Source organism: Crinia signifera, chromosome 19, assembly GCF_055691185.1.
Source record: "Crinia signifera chromosome 19, ASM5569118v1, whole genome shotgun sequence".
In the NCBI taxonomy this organism is placed as follows: domain Eukaryota; kingdom Metazoa; phylum Chordata; class Amphibia; order Anura; family Myobatrachidae; genus Crinia; species Crinia signifera.
In genome coordinates, this window is record NC_139226.1 from 64,736,838 (window position 1) to 64,759,301 (window position 22,464).

General features: G+C 47.3%; 1 protein-coding gene across 3 annotated transcripts in view; it reads left to right on the top strand.

The window, feature by feature from the left end:
- Window positions 1–22,464, top strand: part of KASH5 (KASH domain containing 5) — a 97,683-nt gene that overhangs the window by 26,555 nt on the left and 48,664 nt on the right. For 2 of the 3 annotated variants that reach the window (XM_083161735.1, XM_083161736.1), the window contains exons 5-8: window positions 3,580–3,641; window positions 9,452–9,512; window positions 13,822–13,983; window positions 18,432–18,549. In XM_083161735.1, coding sequence (XP_083017861.1) covers window positions 3,580–3,641; window positions 9,452–9,512; window positions 13,822–13,983; window positions 18,432–18,549 — 403 coding nt within the window. The remainder of the gene's footprint in view (window positions 1–3,579; window positions 3,642–9,451; window positions 9,513–13,821; window positions 13,984–18,431; window positions 18,550–22,464) is intronic. The other variant, XM_083161737.1, reaches the window with a different exon arrangement.

Sequence of the window (22,464 nt, forward strand, 5' to 3'; positions counted from 1 at the left end):
GCATTGAGAAGGACATCTCGCAGAACAAGCCCGACTTCAGAAGCTTGTTCTGCCGAGAACGGTCGGGAATTGCTGAGCTCCCGGCCGCAGCTCGCCGAATCCCGGCCACTTCTCCCGGCCACGCCCCCTTTCTCGTCCTGCGGCAGGCAGGGCATTGAATCCCGCCTGCGATTTCTCGGTCGAGCTGAACGGGACAGGGTCACGACTGTTGAGCCAGCTCGACAGCCGTGACCCCACATTGAATACCCCCCTATGTCTGTCCAGACAGCAAAAAAGAAAAAAAATTGCTATACTGGTTGAAACCGAGTAACTTATTCTGGGCATCCCAGGTGCTGGCGCGGAATGTCCTTTTGTGCAACTTTTTCCAGAGTGAGCACTGGTATAGGTACCGTAATCACTGCAGGTATAGTGAAGTCGGTCTCACTGTGCATAGGTGAGAGGTATAGTTGGAGCACTTACGTGTTTCCCTGCCTGCTGTAGGCCTCAGCGGCTTGTAGATTAGGCAAGTATGCCATACCCACTCTGGTAGAGACCTGTGTTGCTGTGCTCCTTATTTTGCTACGAGGCCCACAAAGTTCTAGTTATGCCTCTGCTCTGGATGGCTGATGTTTTCACACTGACCTCATCATGCTTAGAAAGCAAGTCCCTCCATCTCCAATTTCCTGAAAAGCTGCCCGTTCCCACTACCCTCACCATTCTCCTACACTGATTGTCTGCTCATGGAAGTATGACTTTACCTAAAGAGTGTATTTCACATGATGTATGAAAAATTGGAGTGACTGATAAGTAGATTATTACCCTGCATGTTGTGGCTAGGGATATATATAAAGAATATAGAAAAAATAAATAAAAAATAGAGGGCACTCACCAATCGTTGAATAAACGTGAAAAAAAGATTTATTGTTGCTCACATGACACGGCTAACGTTTGTCAAAGCCAAGCATTGTACAGAAGAGGTCCTTCCACCATGAACACCCATGAACACCCATCCAATGATAGTGCAGTTAAAATCCAGTCCAGTGATACTGCTGCATAAGTTCAGTCAGGTGGTACTGCCATTAAAGTTTGTTGGTACTGCTGTTAAAGTCCATTGGTACTGCTATTAAAGTCCAGTGATACTGCAATTAAAGTCCAGTGATACTACAGTTAAATTCCAATCCAGTGATACTGCTGCATAAATCCAGTCCAGCAGCAATGCCTTTAAAGTCCAGTGGTACGGCCATTAAAGTCCAGTCCAGTGATATTGCTGTATAATTCCAGTCCAGTGATACTGCTGCATAAGTCCAGTCCATTGGTACTGCTCTTAAAGTCCAGTCCAGTGATACTGCTGTATAATTACTAGTACTACCCAGATTATTTTATCACTGTTGTTCCAAATGTAATGCACAACAGAATATGCTGCGCTATATAAGAAACTGTAAATAAGAAATGGACTGTTTGACATGCCTACTTGGATACTGTCACTGAACGCCACCATTCCTTTAATGGAGACAGCATCATATGCAGTGACAGTAGACATGTCCGTTATTGTAGTGGGTGTGTTGAATGTAATGCCGGAGAAATTAAAGAAGGAGATTTTGCCATGTCACGTTCCGCTTGAGCTGAACATTTTCTCACCAACAGCTCTTTGCGCCTCTGCAGATTTGTGTCCATCAGAAATAAAGATACAGGTTTACAATACCTGGGATCTGAATTCAACATATTGACCACCCTTTTTGGGCTGCTGACAGCACTCCTGCATGCCCCTGTCATTTTATGGAATAAAATTAGCTTCCGCTCTCAATTAAATTATCCCTACAATCAATGTGTTTGCGTACAATAATACAGGTGGTAAGGGAATACGGGTAATAAGCTCCATTTTGTTCTGTCCACATGTGGGTGGTTAAGTGGACAGTGGGTACAAATGCATTTATGAGTGAGGAAACTAATGACACTTTTTAAAATGTCCCTTGTACAATCTGGGAATTGCTTGTGTACTGAAGTTGAACCAAGAGTGGGTACACAGTATGTCCATTAACTGTGTAATCCCACTGCACTAATGGCGGATACTCGATGCACGTCTAACACCAGCATATTTGTTATGGCCTTACTAATCTGTTTTGCAACTTGGTGACTGCTGTCATACTTCATCTTCCTTGTTCCTTGTAAAAGTAAATAGTATTCCAAAACAGAATTATTTTCCCACCAGCCAAGTGTAATTACTGTACAGTATTGGTAGGGTCAGGCCTAGACATCGCAAACTGTGGACACACTTGGACTCTGCCTGGGGATTTGTGATATCTGAATGTACAGTAAGTTCCTGTGCTTTAACATACTTTATTTTTTTTTGTTTTTAGAGAGGGAGGAGGGCTTCCATCTCCATGAGAAGCTGAACCACCAGTCATGAACATAGGTCAAGCCGGTACTTGTGTATTATCACGGCGCCCCCGATATTAAGTTGCACAATTTTTTTTATCGCATCGCATGTCATCGCATTCCATACACCCGATGCACTGCGATGCGATATGATGTTAGCCCCCTTTACGATGTTAAATTGTATAAGCACCCTAATGGGTGCTTTTAAGCACCCTAATGGGTGCTTACAATGTTAAATGCACCCCCACGCCACCCCCCAGTATGAACGTGAACCCGATGCTTGGCGAGTGTGGCGAGCGCAGCGCACCCGTGAGGGGCGGTGGTACGCGTCCTCCGACCTTTTCATACCCCCACTATCCACGTCGGCGTGGAGTTGATTTTATATAGTGTGGCGAGTGCAAGCGAGCCACCGAGCCCGAAGCGTGGCGAGCGCAGCGAGCCCCACGAGGGGACGCGTATACTTGTGAAGTTAAATGCACCCCCACGCCACCCCCCAGTATGAACGTGAACCCGATACTTGGCGAGTGTGGCGAGCGCAGCGCACCCGTGAGGGGCGGCGGTACGCGTCCTCCGACCTTTTCATTCAATTTTAACATTGTATGACATTGGGGAACATCGCGGGACATCGCATCGCATACCATCGCATGCCTTATGGTCTGCGATGCGATGGGCGCCGTGATAATACACAAGTACCGTCAAGCCTTTCCTCGCCACTTGCTGTTGTAAATAGCATGTTTCCAAGTTAGCGTTCCTCTGTGCATAGATAAAATTGTTTTGCTTTATTCATTATTATTACGTTTAGGTTGTTCAATTTTATCTTCCCTTTATGACATTGTGCATCGGCCTGAGCAGATGATTTTGATGGACTTGCACATCAGTGTCATGACTGGGGCCAGTAGCGTCAGCACTAGTAGTAGGAATTGTTAATGGTAATGGGGCAGCCCGCTGCCCCACACCTCTCTCCAACCCCCGCCCGCAAGGTTGCTTGCGTGCACCCAGTGAACAATCAGATTGCCACGGCCACATGCAACAAGCACATGCGCAGAAATGTGCATGCATAATCAACAAACAATGGTCCCCATGCGAAAGGAGCAGATATTGCAAATGGACTTGAATAAGGTCCACAGATCCAAAACACGAAAAGTGCTCGGTGCACACCCCTAGTTGTGGCACACATATTGTGGACAACTACTGTTTACTGAAGTTCTCTTTCTTGGTACCTAGGGAATTACTTGAAGCAATGGACGATGAAATATTTATGAAAGATTTGCAACAGGCACCTACTGGTAGGTGAATTTGCAGAGAGGTTACACATCATAGGTTTAGTATCTTAAATGTTTGTACCTTTATTTTCTAGCTTATTACATGTGGTACTAATTATATTGCTAATATATAATGTGTGCTGGAATAGGGATAGCGCATCCTGCAGTGAAAGGCTTTGATGCCTCACGGGTCCAGTCCTAACCATGGCCCTTATTCTGGTTGGTGCGGCCAGAGCCGCACACGGTGCTCTGGCCGCACAAACCAATCCCCGCCCACGAGACGGATCGCCACGGCCGTCCGTACACGGACGGCTGGCGATCCGCATAAAAATGGTGGAGGCGTACGCCTCCACCATGGTGGGAGCTGCCCCCTGCATTCGATGGTCGTCGACCATCGAAGGCAGGTCCGCACGCCCCGGCAGCTCCCGCAAGCTGAGACCACACGGACAATCGTCCGTGTGCTAGCTTGTATGGGGGCTGAGAGCTGACATCCGGCGACGTCAGCTTTCCGCCCCCATGAGTTGCGTCATACCCTCATTACCATGCATACGCCCCGCGTTTGCATGGGAACGCCCATGAAACGCGGGGCGTACACATAGGGAAATGAGGGTATGAAGCCCCTCACGCCCCTATACGCCCCCTTTGCGGCGGACGAAATACGTCTGCGGCGAAGGGGGCTGCACATGCGCAGATTGACCTCTGCGCATGTGCAGAAGAAAAACATCGGCGGTACGGCCGCACGCGGGCCGTACCGTCCGAATTAGAATAAGGGCCCATATCTATGCAGTGTTCTTATCACTTCTGCATTGGTTTACTCCACGTATTAAGGTTTCTTTCCGGAATGCCAAAACATAATGGTAGATTAATTGGCTTCTTTCAAGGAAATGTGTGTGTGTGTGTGTATATATCCATGTTGTAGGGAATATATAGTAGATTTTAAGCTTCACTGTAGCATACCTGCCAACTTTTGTGCATCTAAAATCGCGACCTGCCACGCTGAAGGTGCAGCTGGCTCAAAAAGGAACAGATAAGGATCAGGTGGGCATGACCTCAGGTAAAGGGGCGTGGTCTAGTGGTGCAACCCCTTGCTCCCTCCCTGCACTGAAGAGATGCTGTGTACTTGCGCACGGCATCTCTTCAGCAATCACTTGCTGCTATGCAGAGCAGCCGGTGATCTCTGGGACCCCAAATTCACATCTGCATGACCACTTTAAGCCCTGCAGTAACTAGATTGTAAACTTCACTGTAGCATAGACTGATGTGAATGACCAAATATTCTCTGCTAGCTCTGCATTATGGAGGTGATTCAGAGTTGGACAGAGCTGCAGCTGTATCTGTGTGAAAGAGGGTGGGAGAACCACGCTCTTTAGAACTTTGGTGCTGGTTTGAAAAAATGAATTAAGCCAAGTTAGTACAGCTGCTGCAAATGTAAGGAGCTTGCTAGGCTCCAAATGGAAACAAATGCAAGTTATCGTAGCCACTACTGCATCTTTATGGTAATGCCATGGCCAATGGACATCCTACTGAGTTGCATGCAAAGACTATCAGTGTACTGCATACTATCAGTGCATTATCGGCCAGACCATCGGATGTTGCACCTGCCTATGGCAGATGCAGAATGTCTGACTGACAACTGCTGCTAATGTCAGTGCAAGTGCGTCTTGCCGACACTGACACACTTAGCCTGGTAGCCACCCCCACAGCATCGAAAAAAGCATGGATTGGCATAACATTTTGATCTGTATATCTGCATGTGCATTGCAGCCTGGATTCACCCTGTGTGTTTCCTGCATCCATCTCTGAATCAAAAACAATATGAGCTTGATTCTGGTTGACTCACAAAGCAGCAGTATTTTGCTGCTTTGGGATCCATGTAACGCCGCCCTTCGGGCCTGCAAATGCACCCCCTGCTACATGGCGAATGTACTCACCGCACTGCGAATGGTTGTTTTGCATAAATATCCATTTGCAGGCTTCAGTGTGGGCCCAAAATAGTTTGGTTGACGACCATCGAATGATTTCTGTAGTGCTTGCTAATCTAAGTCAGTCTCTGTTGACCGGCGTCCAGTGATGTCAGCTGCTTGCCCCCCTGAAGGCATATGGCCACCCCCATTCGCATGGGGACACCCAGCGTTTTCCTGGGCGCACCCAGTGGTTTCCTGGGTACCCGAAGGAGCCTGCATAGAAGCCCTGCACATGCACATAAGTAGAGACAGGATTATATGCAACATTAAAAGCTTGAAATATGCATGCAAATATGCATGAAAAATACTTAAAACATGCATGAAAAGTGTTAAAATATACTACCGGAAATAATAAAAAAGTAATTTTTAACTTATTTATTTAAAAATCAGCATACAATTAGTTGCAAAGAAACCTCAAAAATAGGCCCACGGCATCTGCAGATGTCTAGTGCTGTACACAGGATTTTTTTTCTTCCTGGCTGCTACAGCCGACTGTTGCATCAACTACATGGACCCTCATCTCCAGCACCGATGGATCAAATGTCAGCATAGTGTGTGAGGGCGGCGCAGTGGAAGGCTTCTTCCCTGCGCCGCATACTCACTGTGACCATAGGCGTGCGCACAGGGGGTGCCAGGGGTGCACAGGCACCTCCTAATGACTGGCACCCCCGCACGATTGCTGCACCTCCTAGTGGCCGCTGGTCTGGAAGGAAGTCCCCAGTCATCACAAGGCTGCAGCCGCTCAGAGGATGAGAGTTCCGCGATTTGCGGGTAGAAAGGGGGCGGGGCTTAATGCCGCGAAATGCCCGCCCATATCAGATACCTCACTCAGCTCAATTCAGGACAGGTAGTGTGCTCTCCCTCCTGCCCCCTCTCCCTAAAACTCTCCCTCTCTCTCACACACTCTGCCCCCCCCCCTCTCTATGACACTCTGCTCTCCCTGACACTGATACCCCTCTCCATGCAGTCTGCCCCCCCCTTGCCATGGCACTCTGCCCCCTCTCTCCCTGACACTGCTCCCTCTCACTCTCTGAAACTGCCCCCCCCCCCTCTCCCTGACACTGCTCACTCTCTGACACTGCCCCCCTCCCCATATGCATGGCACTCTGACCCCCATCTCCATGGTACTCTGCCCCCTCGTTCTCCATTGCACTCTGCCCCCTCGTTCTCCATGGCATTCTGCCCCCCCCCCTCTCCATGGCACTTTCCCCCCCTATCTCCCTGACACTGCTACCTCTCTCTCTTTGACTCTTCCTCCCTTTTCCATGGCACTCTGCCCCCCCCCCCCTCTCCATGGCACTCTGCTCCCCCTCTCCATGGCACTCTGCACCCACTCTCCCTGACACTGCTCCCACTCTCTCTCTCTGTCCCCCCTCTCCATGGCATTCTGTCACCCCCTCTCCATGACACTCTGCTCCCCCCCCCTCCATGGCACTCTCTTCTCTCTCTCTCTCTCTCTTTCACACTTCCCCCCCTCTCCATGGCACTCTGCCCTCTCTCTCTGACACTGCCTCTCAATGGCACTCTGCCCTCTCTCTCTGACACTGCCTCTCCATGGCACTCTGTCCCCCTCTCCATGGCACTCTGTCCCCATCCACTGTGTGTCCGGCGCATGCGCAGAAGCTAAAGAAGGACACTGGGGAAGCAACCGGCAACATTTAAATTTACACGGCTGGCCAACATCTGGCTGCACTGACTGCTGCCTGTCCATGTCCAGCCAGTCCCAGTATGCCCAGTCCACTGCCCCAGTAAGTTAATGCCAAGTGCTGTGCTACTGTGCTCCAGCCCTGCGTGTGCTGTTCCAGAGACCCCCTGAGCCCTCCGAGCATGTTATCCCCATGGCATTGAGCATGAAAGCCCTGGCATCAAGCATGAAACCTCTAGCAATTAACATGTAGGTAAGCAATACTTATGAGGCATCATATTTAATAGCCCTTATGGTGTGTAGTATAATATGTAATGGGCATTAAGGCATGTGGCATAATGTGTAATGGGCATCACGTATGTCAAATAATGTGTAATGGGCATCATAGTCTGTGGTGTAACATGTAAGGGGCATCATGGTCTGAGGCGTAATGGGCATTACAGTGTGAGGCGCAACATGTAATGGGCATCAGTGTGAAGTGCAACGTGTAATGAGCATCACAATGTGAGGCGCAACATATAATGGGCATTATGGTGTGTGATGTAATGGGCATTACGGTGTGTGGTGTAATGGGCATCATGGTGTGAGGTGTAATGGGCATCATGGTGTGAGGTGTAATGTGTAAAGGGCATCACGGTCTGAGGCGTAACGTGTAAGGGGCATCATGGTGTGAGGGGTAACGGGCATCACAGTGTGAGGCGCAACGTGTAAGGGGCATCACAGTATGAGGCGCAACATGTAATCAGCATTACGGTGTGTGGCGTAATGTGTAATGGGCATTACAGTGTGATGAGTAATGGGCATTATGGTGTGTGACATAACATGTAATAGGCATTATGGCATGTTGTATACTGTGTAATGGGTGTGTGATGTGTAACAGGCATAACGGTGTAAATTTTTGGCGTGCACCGTCCCTATTTTACAAAAAATTGGCAAGCCCTGGCATAATGTGTAATGTCTGTAATGCCATACAGTGTGTGGCATTATGTGAAATGAGCATTACTGTGTGTGGCATGTGTGATGGGCATTATGGTGTGTGGCATTAAGTGTAATGGGCATTATGTTGAATGTCATAATGTGTGATGGGCATTACTGTGTGTGCCATTGTTTGTAATGGGCATTACTGTGTGTGCCATTATGTGTAATGGTCATTACTGTGTGTGCCATTATGTGTAATGGGCATTAATGTGTGTGGCATTATGTGTGATGGTTATTATGGTGTGTGGCTTTATGTGGAATGGGCATTACAGTGCGTGGCATTACAGTGTGTGCCATTATGTGTAATGGGCATTACAGTGTAGATTTTTGCAGCGCGCCTTTGGCATGCAATGTCCCTGTGTCTAGTATATGTGTGGGAGAATGATTCACTCTCAAGTGCATATACATAAATAAGTCACCTTCTATTTAGTTTGCATTGATGTCCAGTAGGCGGCGATGGACACGCCCAGTAGACTGTGATGGACACACCCCTCCAATGGTGCACCCCCTAAGAAAATGGGCTGCGCACACCTATGACTGTGACACAGCATTTCCTCTGCGCCATGTGATGTTACAACCCTACTGCCCACCTACTATGCTGCAGAAGTCTGTCTCTTGGTGTAAAGTCCCAGGCCAGGGGCAGGCAAAGGTTCAGGAGCTTTGTAATGGCATCCGCCCTGACTGACTTTTATCTACATGGATTGGCAGCCTAGAGCAGTGTCAGACATAGTGTACATCCAAGGTTCCCCACACTGCGCACATATTGCCCCAGCCTGCACACTCTACCACTACCTGGCCAGCAGCAGCAGGGCAAAGCAGTGCTGGGACTCGCGGGTGGGAAGAGGCCGGGGCCTAAATATGCACCATCACTAGATTTTAGGTAAAATATGCAATAACCAGTGAGAATGGGAAAAATTTACATATAAACCTTTCTCTACACATAAGCAATGCAAAGCTTCACCATTAAACTCCCCGTCCGAACCTCAAGGGGGAATTCCCTAATCAGAATCACCCCCTATGTGTGCCCTACTATACATATATAAGTCACTGTTAATAGAGAAGTATATACATTTTTATCAGTAACAATTGTAGTTTTCTATCAAAGTGGTTTATCCTTGCAAACCAAAGTCATATTCTGTGCCTTTGAATGTATTGCTTATGTTTATTTATTTATTTTTTTATTATAAGTACATTGATGGTCTGTAAACAGGATAAACTGAATTTCTAAGTATTTTATCCCTCTACAGAAAATCAGTTCTCCAGTATATCACAGATAGAAGGATATGGCGGTCATGCCTATAAATACATGTAAGAGTAATGCAAAAATTATTGTTGTAATGCTTTAGTTAGTAAAAATATTTGATGATGTTAACTGAGAATGACATCATAAGTAATTAGTTTCAGTATGTAGTACATAATCAGTTTGACTGATGCAGGTGTTGATTATTAGATAGACAGTGTCACTCTAGGTAGACAGTCAATAGCTTTACCCCAAAAGGTTGACATGCAACAGATCAACAATAGGTCAAAAGGTCAACAATGGAAAGATCGACATGGGAAATTTTGACATTGACAAAATGTCAAGATGAAAAAGGTAGACACATGAAAGGTAGGTATGATTTTTTTTACTTTTTCTGTGTGTCAATGTTGACAACTGTCGACATGGACTCCCAATTATAGTAACACATACCCTTGCATGGCTCCCTGAAATTACCATGCTTCAGGCTCTAGGACTCACTACACTCGGCACACTATTATCTTTTCCCTCTGTGTTGACATGGATAGTGCAGTAACATGCCGGTTAAGAAAAAAATCATGAAAAACTCAACCTTGTCATGTTTACTTACGGGAATAAAGGTCACAGTGATAGTCCACACCCACATACCCAAGGATCCCCCAAACCATTCTGAGGCCCCACTCCTTTTTGACGTGACCAGGGCCAGATTATGGGAAGGGTGTTATGGGTGTTTGTCTATTGTTGTTACTTAAATGAAGATCAGAAAACATTTTATGACCAATCAATGCAGAAATCCAGGTAATTCCAAAGGATTGACATACTTTTTCTTGCAACTGTGCATATATGTAGCAGGTGCAGCTCACCACACCTGCCATTAGATCACTTTTATTGATAGGCACCCCTAAAATTGTTGTTGTCCATGGCCCCTACATACCTTAATCTGGCCCTAGACATGGGCACGAGGCAGGTCCTGCTTCACCAGCCAGGAAAGTTGGGAGGTATGCCCAGGGTTGCCTACTTTTAAAGTTTCCTCCTTGGGAGACTGTCGGCAGCACTTTGGGGGGCGGGGCCTGATGTAGATGTCCCCGCCTCCATTACTGCAAATCCCACAATTCCCGGGTCTTCAAGGAGGAGGCAGGGTTAGCCTTTTAGCCCCACCCCCAAACAGCGGGAGAATTGCGGGGGGCACCGGTATCCAGGAGGGTTGCCCACCTTTCCAGGGGGCCGGGAGGGGGACCGGAAACTCCAGAGGCGCTCCATCTGACTGGGATGCATGTCCCAGTATTTCGGCCATGGGGGACAGAATCCCTGCCCGTCACCACTTCCGGAAGATGGGCAGGGTTAGGGGAGGTGCGAGGGGCTGTGGGCATCGACGGGGGAGTGGTGTGCAGGCGGCGGAAGGGGAAGCGGGAGCATCTTGTGCGAGAGGCGCTACATCTGTATGGGAAAGATCATACTTTTTAAAACGACTGACAAAGCGTTGTACTTTGGGGGTTATTCTGGTTTACTCCTTCTGACAAATTCCTTCTTAGATGGACAAAACTATGTGCACCACAGGTGGGGCAGATGTAACTTGTGCAGAGAGAATGAGATTTGAGTGGGGTTTTACTTCAAAGTGAGATCTATATTGCAGTGTAAAAATAAAGCAGTCAGTATTTTCCCAGCACAGAAACAAAATAACTCACCAAATCTAATTCTCTCTGCACATTTTACATCTGCCCCCCTGCAGTGCACATGGTTTTGTCCATCTAAGAAGGAATTTGCCAGAAGGAGTGAACAAGAATAACTCCCTTTGGGGAATATTCAATCACCAGCGAGCATCTTCCGTTGGGGAGATGCCCGCCTGGCCCTATTCAATGATGTCTTCCCTGACAGCATTAAACAGGGTATCTCTGCAGAACGAGCCCGTCATCACAAGCTGTCAGGCTCGTTCTGCCAAGAACGTCTGGAAAGTGATAAGTTGCCGGCTGCAGCTCGCCTCTTCCCGGCCGCAACTCGCGGCCACGCTCCCTTCTCGCTCCCCGACCGGTGGGACATTGAATCCCACCTGCATGTTCTCGGTCGAGCTGACTGAGAACGGGACTGGGTCATGGCGGTCAAACAAGCTCGACTGCCGTGACCCGAACATTGAATACCCCCCTTAGTCTTTGCTTTTAACTGAATGTTTAGTGCATGTACTGAAAACTTCCCTGTAGCATGATGCTATGAGTTAAGTGCTTCTATAGATTTTCATCATATTGTATTGTACCAAGTAGTATTGTTCATGAATACTGCACTGAAACAAATGCTGACACCGAAACAAAGTTAATGTGTGTCAAAATGCTTATGCAAAGGTTCAAACTTTGTTAGGTAAGTGTGCAATTTGATTCTGAATGTAGACCATGGCAATTACAGCAGTTGTATTTCTGGAAAAAGTGCAATTTTGCGCCTAAAAAAAGCTGGGTACTTGTGTATTATCATGGCGCCCAAGGTTTACATCGTACTGCATCGTATTGGTCGCATCGCATGCAATCCGATCACATGCGATCGCATGCGATGCGATGCGATTTGACCTGATTTTTAATTATACAGGCACCCTGATGGGTGATTAATATGTTAAATGCACCCCCATTGTTAACGCCACCCCCACTATCAACGCCAACCCGAAGCGTGGCGAGCGGCGGTGGTACGCATCCTCCGACCTTTTCATACCCCCACTATCCACGTCAGCGTGGAGTTGATATAAGTTAGTGTGGCCAGCGCAGCGAGCCGCCGAACCCGAAGCGTGGCGAGCGCAGTGAGCCCCGCGTGGGGACGCGGATTACTTCACATGAAATCCGCGGCCGCTCGCTGCGCTGAATACGCTTTGGGCTCGGACGCTCGCTGCGCTCGCCACACTATGTAAAATCAACTCCACACTGACGTGTATAGTGGGGGTATGAAAAGGTCGGAAGACACGTACCACCGCCCCTCGCGGGCTCGCTGCGCTCGCCACGCTTCCGGTTGGCGCTGATAGTGGGGTGGCGTTAACAATGGGGGTGCATTTAACATAGTAATCCCCCATCAGCGTGCTTGTACAATTTCAAATCGCATCGCATTAAAATGCCATGCGATGCGATATTTTATTGTACAGTGCGGGTCTTTGGACCCGAAAATCGGGTCCCATCGCATACCTTAATTAGTGGTATGCGATGCGATGTGATGGGCGCCGTGATAATACACAAGTACCAAAAGCTGATTTTGCAGCTGTCTCTGGAGCAGATAGGAGGTGCCTGGAGTTTCCGGGCTGTGGTGCTTGGTATCGGCACTATATGAGGGAGGTATGCTTGCTATCTATCTCTAAGCTTTCCTACACCTCTGGCATCTGTGTTCAAGCAACAGAAACGATCTTCTTGCCACTTGATGTTACCAGCGGCTTCATCAGTTTCTCCATGACCGGAAGTTCGGGCTTGCAGCTTCCGGTCACCTTCGCGTCTGTTTAGGCAACTTCCTCTGGTTCAATCAATGCGTTTCGTGAGCGTGCTCTCTTTGTCAAGGATGTGTGCTGAGAATGGATGTCCTCTTTTTATTTGTAGTGACTAAATATAGACATTGACTAAATATAGACATTGAATTAGGAGCGTTTCTCATAGACACATAACATTCACCAATTACAGACACTAAATATGTGCATGCCACCAAAAGTGAAGACAACTTCCTGTCAAAACAAAGATTTTTAAATAAAGGTTTTTTTTCCCTATGAATAAAAACAGGACGTCCAATCTCAGCACACATCCTTGACAAAGAGAGCACGCTCTCGAAACGCGTAGGATGAACCAGAGGAAGCTGCCCAAACAGACACCACGCTGACCGGAAGCCGCAAGCCCGAACTTCCGGTCATGGAGAAACTGCTGAAGACGCCAGTAACATCAAGAGGCAAGAAGATCGTTTCTGTTGCTTGAACACAGATGTCAGAGGTGTAGGTAAGCTTAGGCATAGATAGCAAGCATACCTCCCTCATATAGTGCCGATACCAAGCACCACAGACCGGCAACTCCGGGCATCGCCTATCTGCTCCAGAGAGAGCTGTAAACATAATTTTTTTCCTGGCTAAGCCATGGATGAAATTGTTTTGTTATTTATTGATTTTACCCAACTTTTAAACACGTACACATTTTCTATACAAAAAACACCTATAAACAAGAACTTTTTTTTTAATCTTAACACAACAATTACAGTAGAGCAACTTTGCTGATTTTCCTTTGTACTTATATGGGTCATAAAGGAAGTTCCCAACGAACAGTTTGTTTCTACCACAGAATGCACTTTGAACATATAATATTGACAAAAGTGTGCATGAGCACTACATCTAATAAATTAGTCATGTAAAGCATATTTCAAATGATCTGCTTTTTCTGAAAGGGGAGAACCAACAGATCTTGTAAGAAAGATTACAGACCTTACAGTTTCCAACAAGAAATTGATTGACCAGAAAATAAAACTACAAAGGAACCTGGAGTTTGCTGAGGAAATACATGTTAACCTGACAGAGGAAATATTTGAATTAAAAAACAAACTTAAAAGGTGGGTTGAAAAAGTCCATAATTCTTAACCTTGGCTTTGCAACAAAATACAAACATGCTATTGAGTTCTAATTAAATACAAATAAAACTTTAATAGTAGTTAGGTATTGTAGCAGTGGCATAACTATGGAGGGTGCGGATGCAGCTGCTATGGGGCCGGCAAGGTGGGGGGGGGGGGGGCAATGTAATCCCCTGTACCCTTCCTTTTCCCTGCACCCTTTTGACTTTTACCCTTTTTAAAATAAAATACTGTGGCTGCACCGTTGTCCGCACCATGCCCCCGCCCCCTTCAGCAGGGCAATTAAAGTGGATGCAGCACCAATGAGTAGGAGCACAAGATATGGCGCCGGTGATAAAGAAGCCCTGCACTGCGCTAAAGAAGGAGACCTGGCGCAAGGCAGAGGAACCCAGTAATGCTAGCAGTGGAGAGGGAGACCCAGCGCCAGGAAGGAGAAGCCCTGTACTGGCAGGAAGAAGGAGAGGTGGCACCATGTGTGGATACAGGGAGACCCAGTGCTGAGAATAGGAGGTCCTGCACCGTGGGAGAGAGGGAGTTCTGGGGAGAGGAACCCAGCACTGCTGGGAACAGAGACCTGGCGCACCAGGGAGCAAAAGCCCTGCACTGGCTGGGGAAAGAGAGAGAGAGACCCAGAGCAAGGGAGAGGGACCCTGTGCTGATGGTGGGGGAGGGGGGGGGAGACCAAGCGCCATGGAGTGGAAGCCTGCGCTGTTGGCAACTGGAAGAGGAAGCCCTGTGCTGAGAGGGGCAGATCAAGGTACATTACACATTCAAAGTGTCACAATACGTTCAAACCCCTGCTCAACCTTCTGTCCTCCCCCCTCTGGTCCTTTGTCACTTCTCTTGTCCTTTGGTGCTCTACCCCCCTGGTTGTCTACCACCACAGCCCACTTGGACCTCTACTCTTCCCTCAATCTCTACTCCACCTCTACTTCCCCCTTTGACCTCTACTCTCTCCTCTACTCCCGCTCCTCCCTTCGACCTCTACTCTCCCTCTCTACTCCCCCTTTTCTCTTCCTCTACTACCCGCCACCTCTACTCTCTCCTTCCCCCGCATCATCTACCCCTGATCCTCACCTACCCCATCTCCTCTCTCTTTCCACTTGCCCCCTCTATTATTCTCAACCCTCTCTCTCACTACTCCTCTGTCTCTCCGCTATCTTTCTGAATGTAATCACTCTCTCTCTTTCCTCTATCTCTCTCCTCCCTCCTCGTTCCCCATTCTTCTCCTTTTTATTTCCTCCTCCTCCCTCACTATGTTTCTGACCATCTATAAATTACAGATGTAGCACACACCATCTTTACAGGGGCTGGCGCCAGCCATCGCCATGGGGGGCTAGCACATGAGACGCTTGTGTGCCCCGTGGCGATGGAGCCTCCCCTGCCGCAGTCCGACGCCTTCACTGCCACCATCGCCGGTCCCCACCGCCTCTCGAACCCCAAATAACCCTGCCCATCGGATAACTGTGTGATCCAGAATCGGCCCCATTATGTATAAACAAACAGTGTAAACAGCAACTATCAGTCAATCAAAAGCCATCAGTTCTGTGTAATAGGTGGACGGCACAGACGGTGTAATGGTTAGCATTACTGCCTCACAGCACTGAAGTCGTTGATGCAATTCCCCCTGTGACCCTAACTGTGTTGAATTTGTATATTCGCCCTGTGCTTGTGTGGATTTCCTCCAGGTAATTAATTTCCTCCCACAATGCAAATATATATGGGAAAATTAACCCTAGCTTCAATGTGTGGTAAGGTATATCCTTGGTGATTCATGTTGACTCGGAAGTGGCCGAATTCTTCCACGTTCCAATGGTTGAGGGTCTGCACATGCACACATTTGCACATGTGCAGACCCCCTCTGTGACCACTTTCGGCGAATATCAAACTCGCCAAGGCAGTCACACGGGTGGGAGAGGGGGGCAAGGTGAATGTCCAGTGTTTTATGGGTGTCCCCATGAAAACACTGGGCATTCCCCTGGGAATGCAGGCAGGCTGATGCCTGCTGGGGGCGGCCACTGATATCACATGACGTTAGCACCTGCCCCCACTTTAGCGGTCTTCGACGTAAATAAAAGTCAGACTTATTTCGAAAGGGGAGAGAAATTGTTGGATGGTCGGCGACCATGGAATTATTTCTCTTCCCTTCAGCCGCATGCGAAGGGTTGTGTTCGCGTACATCCCTCACATGTTACCAAAAAGATTTGGCAGCAGAAGGGTGCAGAAGTTCAGCAGGGAGCTTAGGGCTGCGGCCTATGACTTTAGCAATGGAGATGGCTTCAGCAGAATGCTTTCAGAGGTAGCGTAATGCAGCAAAGAGGTATGTGCCAGTGTGATTAGATCTGCACTGTTAGGTAATCGGAGGAGATGCCGGCCGGACACCGGGGTTTTGATAGTCTGTTTACCGCACCATGACCTTCTATAGCACTTCATAGCAAACCTAGAGAAACACTTAGAAAGTAAGAATGTGTTTCTCATAAACCAGATCATGACAATGATGATGAAAAGGAGGAACATATATGTGTATAAGGGGCTGTACTGTTGCTGAATGTGTAAAGGGGCTCTACTGTGTGGTGTAACATCTATAAGGGACTCTGTTGCCTGGCATAATATGTATAAAGGTCTCTACTGTTGTTACATATATGGCATAATGTGTATAACAAACACATGCACCCGTTGTGGGTGTTCAGGCAGCTGGTTCTCTTACTAGTTATTGGGGAGCACTCTGCTGGACACCTGACTTTACCTTCTAGAGGTTGAAATGGAAGTGCTGCACAAATGGATTGGATGCTGGACACCTGACTTCTCCTTCTATGCTGGAAACCTGACTTTACCTACTAGAGGTTGAAATGTAAGTGCTGCACAAAAGGATGGGATGACTGCAGTCATAATATTGATGCCAGCATCACCCCTCCTGCCAGGAGACTGATGCTGAAATGCCGACATTGGTGTGGAGGCTGGCACTGATATCCCAACCGACAGCATCTCTAATATAAGCATACGGGGAGTTGTAGCGTTAGGCTGGGGGGACGTAGAGTTAAGATTAGGCACTAGGGAGGGCCTTAAGGTTAGGCTGTTGGGGGGCAGTTTTAGGAAGAGGCTGTGGGAAGGGAGGGTTAGCCACTAAGAAGAGGGGTTGTTTGGGGGGGGGGGGGGGGAGTGGCAGGGGGAAGCTAACTCTATTTACCAGACCCCTGTCAGGCTTCCCTCCATCTGCATGGTTCTAGAAGAGGAGCGACACAGAAAGCTCCGGCCAGGCTGACAGACTAGGCCATTTATTACTGGCTTGGAATTTACAGATACAACATTCTGTCCCCAACTATATTTCCTGTGGATATTGGTTAATAATTGGATGACCACATATCTCCTGCCAGCATATCCAAGGGCGGTAACTATATACTTGCTATCCGTAAAGGGTAAAACTTTGAAGGACTCTCCAATTCATTGCCTATTCTTGATTGTGGGTGGACATTTTATATTATTCACGTTGTGATTGTTACCATGGTTTTTAATATAGCAATGCTATACCGAATGTCTCATAAAAAGTTTGTAAAGACCATCCAATTTTTTATATATTTTTTTTCTTATTAATCTTCAGTATTGTTCTTTTGAATTGGTATAGCTGCTGCTTCTTTCTTTTTCTCTTCCCTCCATCTGGATGCTGGCGTTGTTTTTCTGACAACTGGCATCTCCACAGGGGGTCATCCATATGTACCTCCAAGTGGAGTATCTATAACTCAGTATATGAAATGTGAGGGCAAACGAGGGTCAGTATTGGTATACTCATATTGTTACATGTGCATACAGTATATGTAACAGAAATGTGACCAGGTCTGTACAGGTTGCAAAGTGTTTATTTTCTGGGATGCCTTTTGTGTTTGCAATGAGTTAGTCCAATTTGTGTCCATATACAAAGCTGTATGGTTCCCTTTGATGAGTGCAGCAATATTCATCACAGGAAAAAAATAGTGTCTGCCACCATTCTAAATAGTATAACTCATAGTCTGCAGCTGACACCATCAACGTCAGCAATCCTGCATTCATCTGCAACCGCTATCATACACTTAGTCCATGCGTGTGCAGAAAGGGTTTTCTGGGGCTTTTGCACTTATGCACAGGGGTATAACTAGAACATTATGGGCCACACAGGAAAATCTTGAAAGCCGAAGGGGCTAAAACCGTGTGCACTGCAGGTAGGGCAGATGTAACTTGTGCAGAGAGAGTTAGATTTCAGTTTCAACACATCCCACCCAAATTTAACTCTAACAGGTTACATCTGCCTCACCTGCAGTGCACATGGTTTTGCCCATTTTCCAAACAAATTTGTACTGCAATCAGATCTAAATAAGGGCCATAGACCAATGGATAGCTTATTCCTGCCTTGATACTTAACTATATATTTTAGTTCTAATTATAAATGTTATATTTAGTTCGAAACAGGTGATGCATCAAGTCTGGTCTATTTGCAATGAGCTTGAAGATATGAAGACTTTTGCCAAAAGTCTAGAAGACAAAATTGGTATCTTGTGTACCCAGACAAAACAGCTGGTTTGTATACTGTAGTGTATTTTACCACATACAAATTTCCTTTTACAATTTCAATAATTGTGAACACTGCCATATTATACCCCTTTCTTACTGCTGCAATAACCCTGGTTACGGCTCAGTGGAAAGGGTCCTTAAAAAATAATGCTGGCCACACATCAGACCAACTTTCCTCCAACCATCCAACTAGTTGCTTGGATGGAATAAAAATATGGTACTGGATGGGAACAAAGGACAATCAGAAATGTGCTCACAAACCCAGGGTAATGGACAAAAACAATCAGCCAAATTGTTTAAATCAAACAGGTTCAACTACACTACCGTGTCTGAGCGACAGTTTTTGTCCTTTTCCAGATTTTGGGAGGGAATTCCTGAAGTAAATATTACATTTGTACCCATCCAGTACCATATTTTTATTCCATCCAAGCAACTAGTTGGATGGTTGGAGGAAAGTTGGTCTGATGTGTGGCCAGCATTACTCAGGTCCGACCTGGGTCAGTGAAAAGCCTATGGAGAGTTGGTGCTTGGAGACAATGTCAACTTATGTCAACACAAATCTCAAGTGTTGGCAGGGGGAAGACCCACCACTAACAGCGGCTAGCCTGAGGTATGAATGGAGTTTCAATCCAAAAATACTTGACTGTGACACGGCTTAAAATCGAGTTCAACTACCCAGGTCAGACCTGGGTTTTAGTGGAAAAGTGGTATTAGCCTTTTTTCCTTTGCCGGTGAAGCTTTTTCTCAACCATGGGCTGTTTAGGCACTTTTGTTCCCACATCAATATCACAGCCTAATTTTTTCCCAGCAGATTTTGACATTTCAGGAAATATCATTAGTTTGCTTATACCTACTGTAATGACAAAGAAAATGTATCTTTCACAAGGTCACACCCTCTTTTCAGGAACTCTGGAATGTTGGGAGGTCTGGTGATATTGTCTGCTACTGTGATTAAATAAGAGATTTAATAATACCAAAATAAAAGTCCCACCAGGTATAAAGGAGGTACTTGTGTAGTTTCACGGCAGCAGCCTAAGCTACATTATCAGCGTAGCCCAACGGCTGCCTTACTTATGTAGTTTCATGGCAACAGCCTAAGCTATGTTATGAGCGTAGCCTAACGGCTGCCTTACTTGTGTAGTTTCACGATGGCAGCCTAAGCTACGTTATCAGCGTAGGCTGCCACCGTGAAACTACACAAGTAACTACTGTACTGTTGCCGGGAACTGCATCTCTGTTCCCGGTATCTCTGGCAAGCCTAGTCAGGGCCTCTCTCACACCGCCTGTGCCAGCATGATCCCCTCACTTTGGCGGAGGGGATCTGTTTGACACGCAGGAGCATCTCAGAAGCTCCAGTAATTAGATGCTCCTGCATCTGAGTAGATATTTCGGCAGGATACAGCAACCCTGCCGACAGGGTTAGGGGTTCTGTAGCGCGTTCGTCTCCTGTCCAAAGAGGGGGTGCGGACGCAAGTGAGTCTCATTCACAATGCCTCCATTTGAAACCCCCATGGCTTTTCAAACCCCCACTATCCACAGCAGCCCGAAGCGAATCGAGAGCATGCGTTATGTGTCCTCCTGACCTTTTGATACTCCCACTATCCATGTCGGTGTGGAGTTGATTTTATATAGTGTGGCGGCCGCAGCGCGCCCTCGAGCCCGAAGCGTGGCAAGCACCGCAACACCCCTGGGGGGGAGACACGGATTACATGTAAGGCAATCTGCATCCCCTCGCGTGGCGAACGCAGCGAGCCCCATGAGTGGACGCGGATTACATGTAAGGTAATCCACGTCCCCTCGCCACGCTTCGGGCTTGGTGGCTCGCTGCGCTCGCCGCACTGTATAAAATCAACTCCATGCCGACGTGGATAGTGGGGGTATGAAAAGGTTGGGAGGATGCGTAATGTGTCCCCTCGCAGGGCTCACTGCGCTCGCCGCGCTTCGGGCTGCCGTGAATAGTGGGGGTGTTTCACAGCTGCCATATCATACATTTGAGACAGTAATGACGACATGTGTTAACTTGTAACTGGATTTTAGTTAATAATAATAAGAAGAAGAAGAATTAAAGCAACTTAACACATTACAGTACAATCAGTACTTCTGACAGAATATGCTGGATTTGATACGGATGCTTAAGCGGCCATCTACACTACTTCTGACTGACTACGCTAACTACGCTGGCCGCGGGAACTACTCTGATTCTGATGGAGATGCTACTCTGACGGCGTTTTCAGGACTTGTGTAGTTTCACAGCAGCAGTTATGTCGTCAGCATAGCGTCCCTGTCAGAATCAGTGTAGTCAGAAGTAGTGTAGTGTTCCCGCGAGCGTCCCTGTCAGAAGTAGCGTTCCCGCGGCCGCTTAGAGTAGCCAGCGTCCCTGTCAGAGCCAGCATAGAGTTCCCGCGACCAGCGTAGTCAGTCAGCGGTACGCAGTTATCGTAGTCAGTCAGCAGTAAATTGTATCAGTTATGGCTGCCGACAAAGTAACTATATTTAACCTGCCGCAGACAGAGGAGGAGTCGGTGAATTTCTTACAGCATCACCCCTTTCTCCCAGAGACAAAGACATGTGCAAATGGCCATCCAATGAGATTGAATGTCAAGGAGCGGATGTGGAGCTGCCACATAAGAAGTTGTGGCAAGAAGGTTAGTCTCCGGGCCGCACAGTGGTTTCAGGGATGCCATCTCACATTTATGATGCTTCTATGCTTCATGTTTTATTGGGCGGAGGAGCTAACCAGTATCACATTTTGTGAGCGTCATCTCTTAATTTTGAAGAAAACCACCGTGCAATAGTGGAGGTGGACGAGAGTATCTTTGTCCAGAGAAAAAGTCATGACGGACGTGTGCTGCCTCAACAGTGGTTGTTTGGAGGCATATTCCGAGACATCGGTCAGTGTTTTGTAACGCCTGTGGACAGATGTGATGCCAGCACCCTAATGTCCGCCATCAACAAGTATATAGAACCGGGTATGACTATATATTCTGATTGCTGGCGTTCATATAACACTGAACAGCTTGAGTAGGCAGGGTACCACCATGCACGGGTAAACCTCCGGTATAATTTTGTGGATCCGGACACTGGGGTTCATACCCAAAACATTGAACGCCTTTGGGGAGCTTGCAACTGGCAAAGGGGCACTGCGTGCCAAAATCTGGACTCCTATGTTCAGGAATTTATTTGGCGCAAAACTGTCAGCGCAGAAAAACGCTTTCCAGTGGATTCTATATGTCCTAACTCTACTCCCACCAGCCGACACAAATGCAGACACAGCTGCATCAACTTCAGCTGTAGTTTCCATTAATGCAGAAAATTAAGAATAATTGTTTTATTATTTTCTTTGGTCTTGTTATTTGATATTATTGTACTTTGTTAAGTAGTTTTTTTCTTCTTTATTAATAACTAAAATCAAGTTACCAGTTAACACATGTTGTGATTACTCTCTCAGATGTATGATATGGCACATGTGAATGTTTTCTTTAAACACACCCACTATCCACGCCAGCCCGAAGCATGGTGAGCGAAGCGAGTCCTGCGAGGGGACACGTTACCCGTCCACCCGACTTGTTCATACCCCACTATCCACGTTGGTGTGGATTTGATTTTATAAAGTGTGGCAAGCGCAGCAAGCCACCGAGCCCAAAGCGTGGCGAGCGGACGCGGAATACATGTAAAGTAATCTACCAGTTGAGAGGAGATCATACGGGCACCAGCGCTGTGTGAGAGGCGCTTACTAGGCTTGACGGGGACGCCGGGGACAGAGCTGCAGCTCCCGGGGACAGTACGGTAACTAGCAGCCTGACGGGGACACTCCGCTGACTACGCTTGGCTGCCACGGAGTCACTCCGCTGGCTCCGCTAGGCAGCCGTTGGGCTATGCTGACAACATAGCTTAGGATGCCGCTGTGAAACTACACAAGTA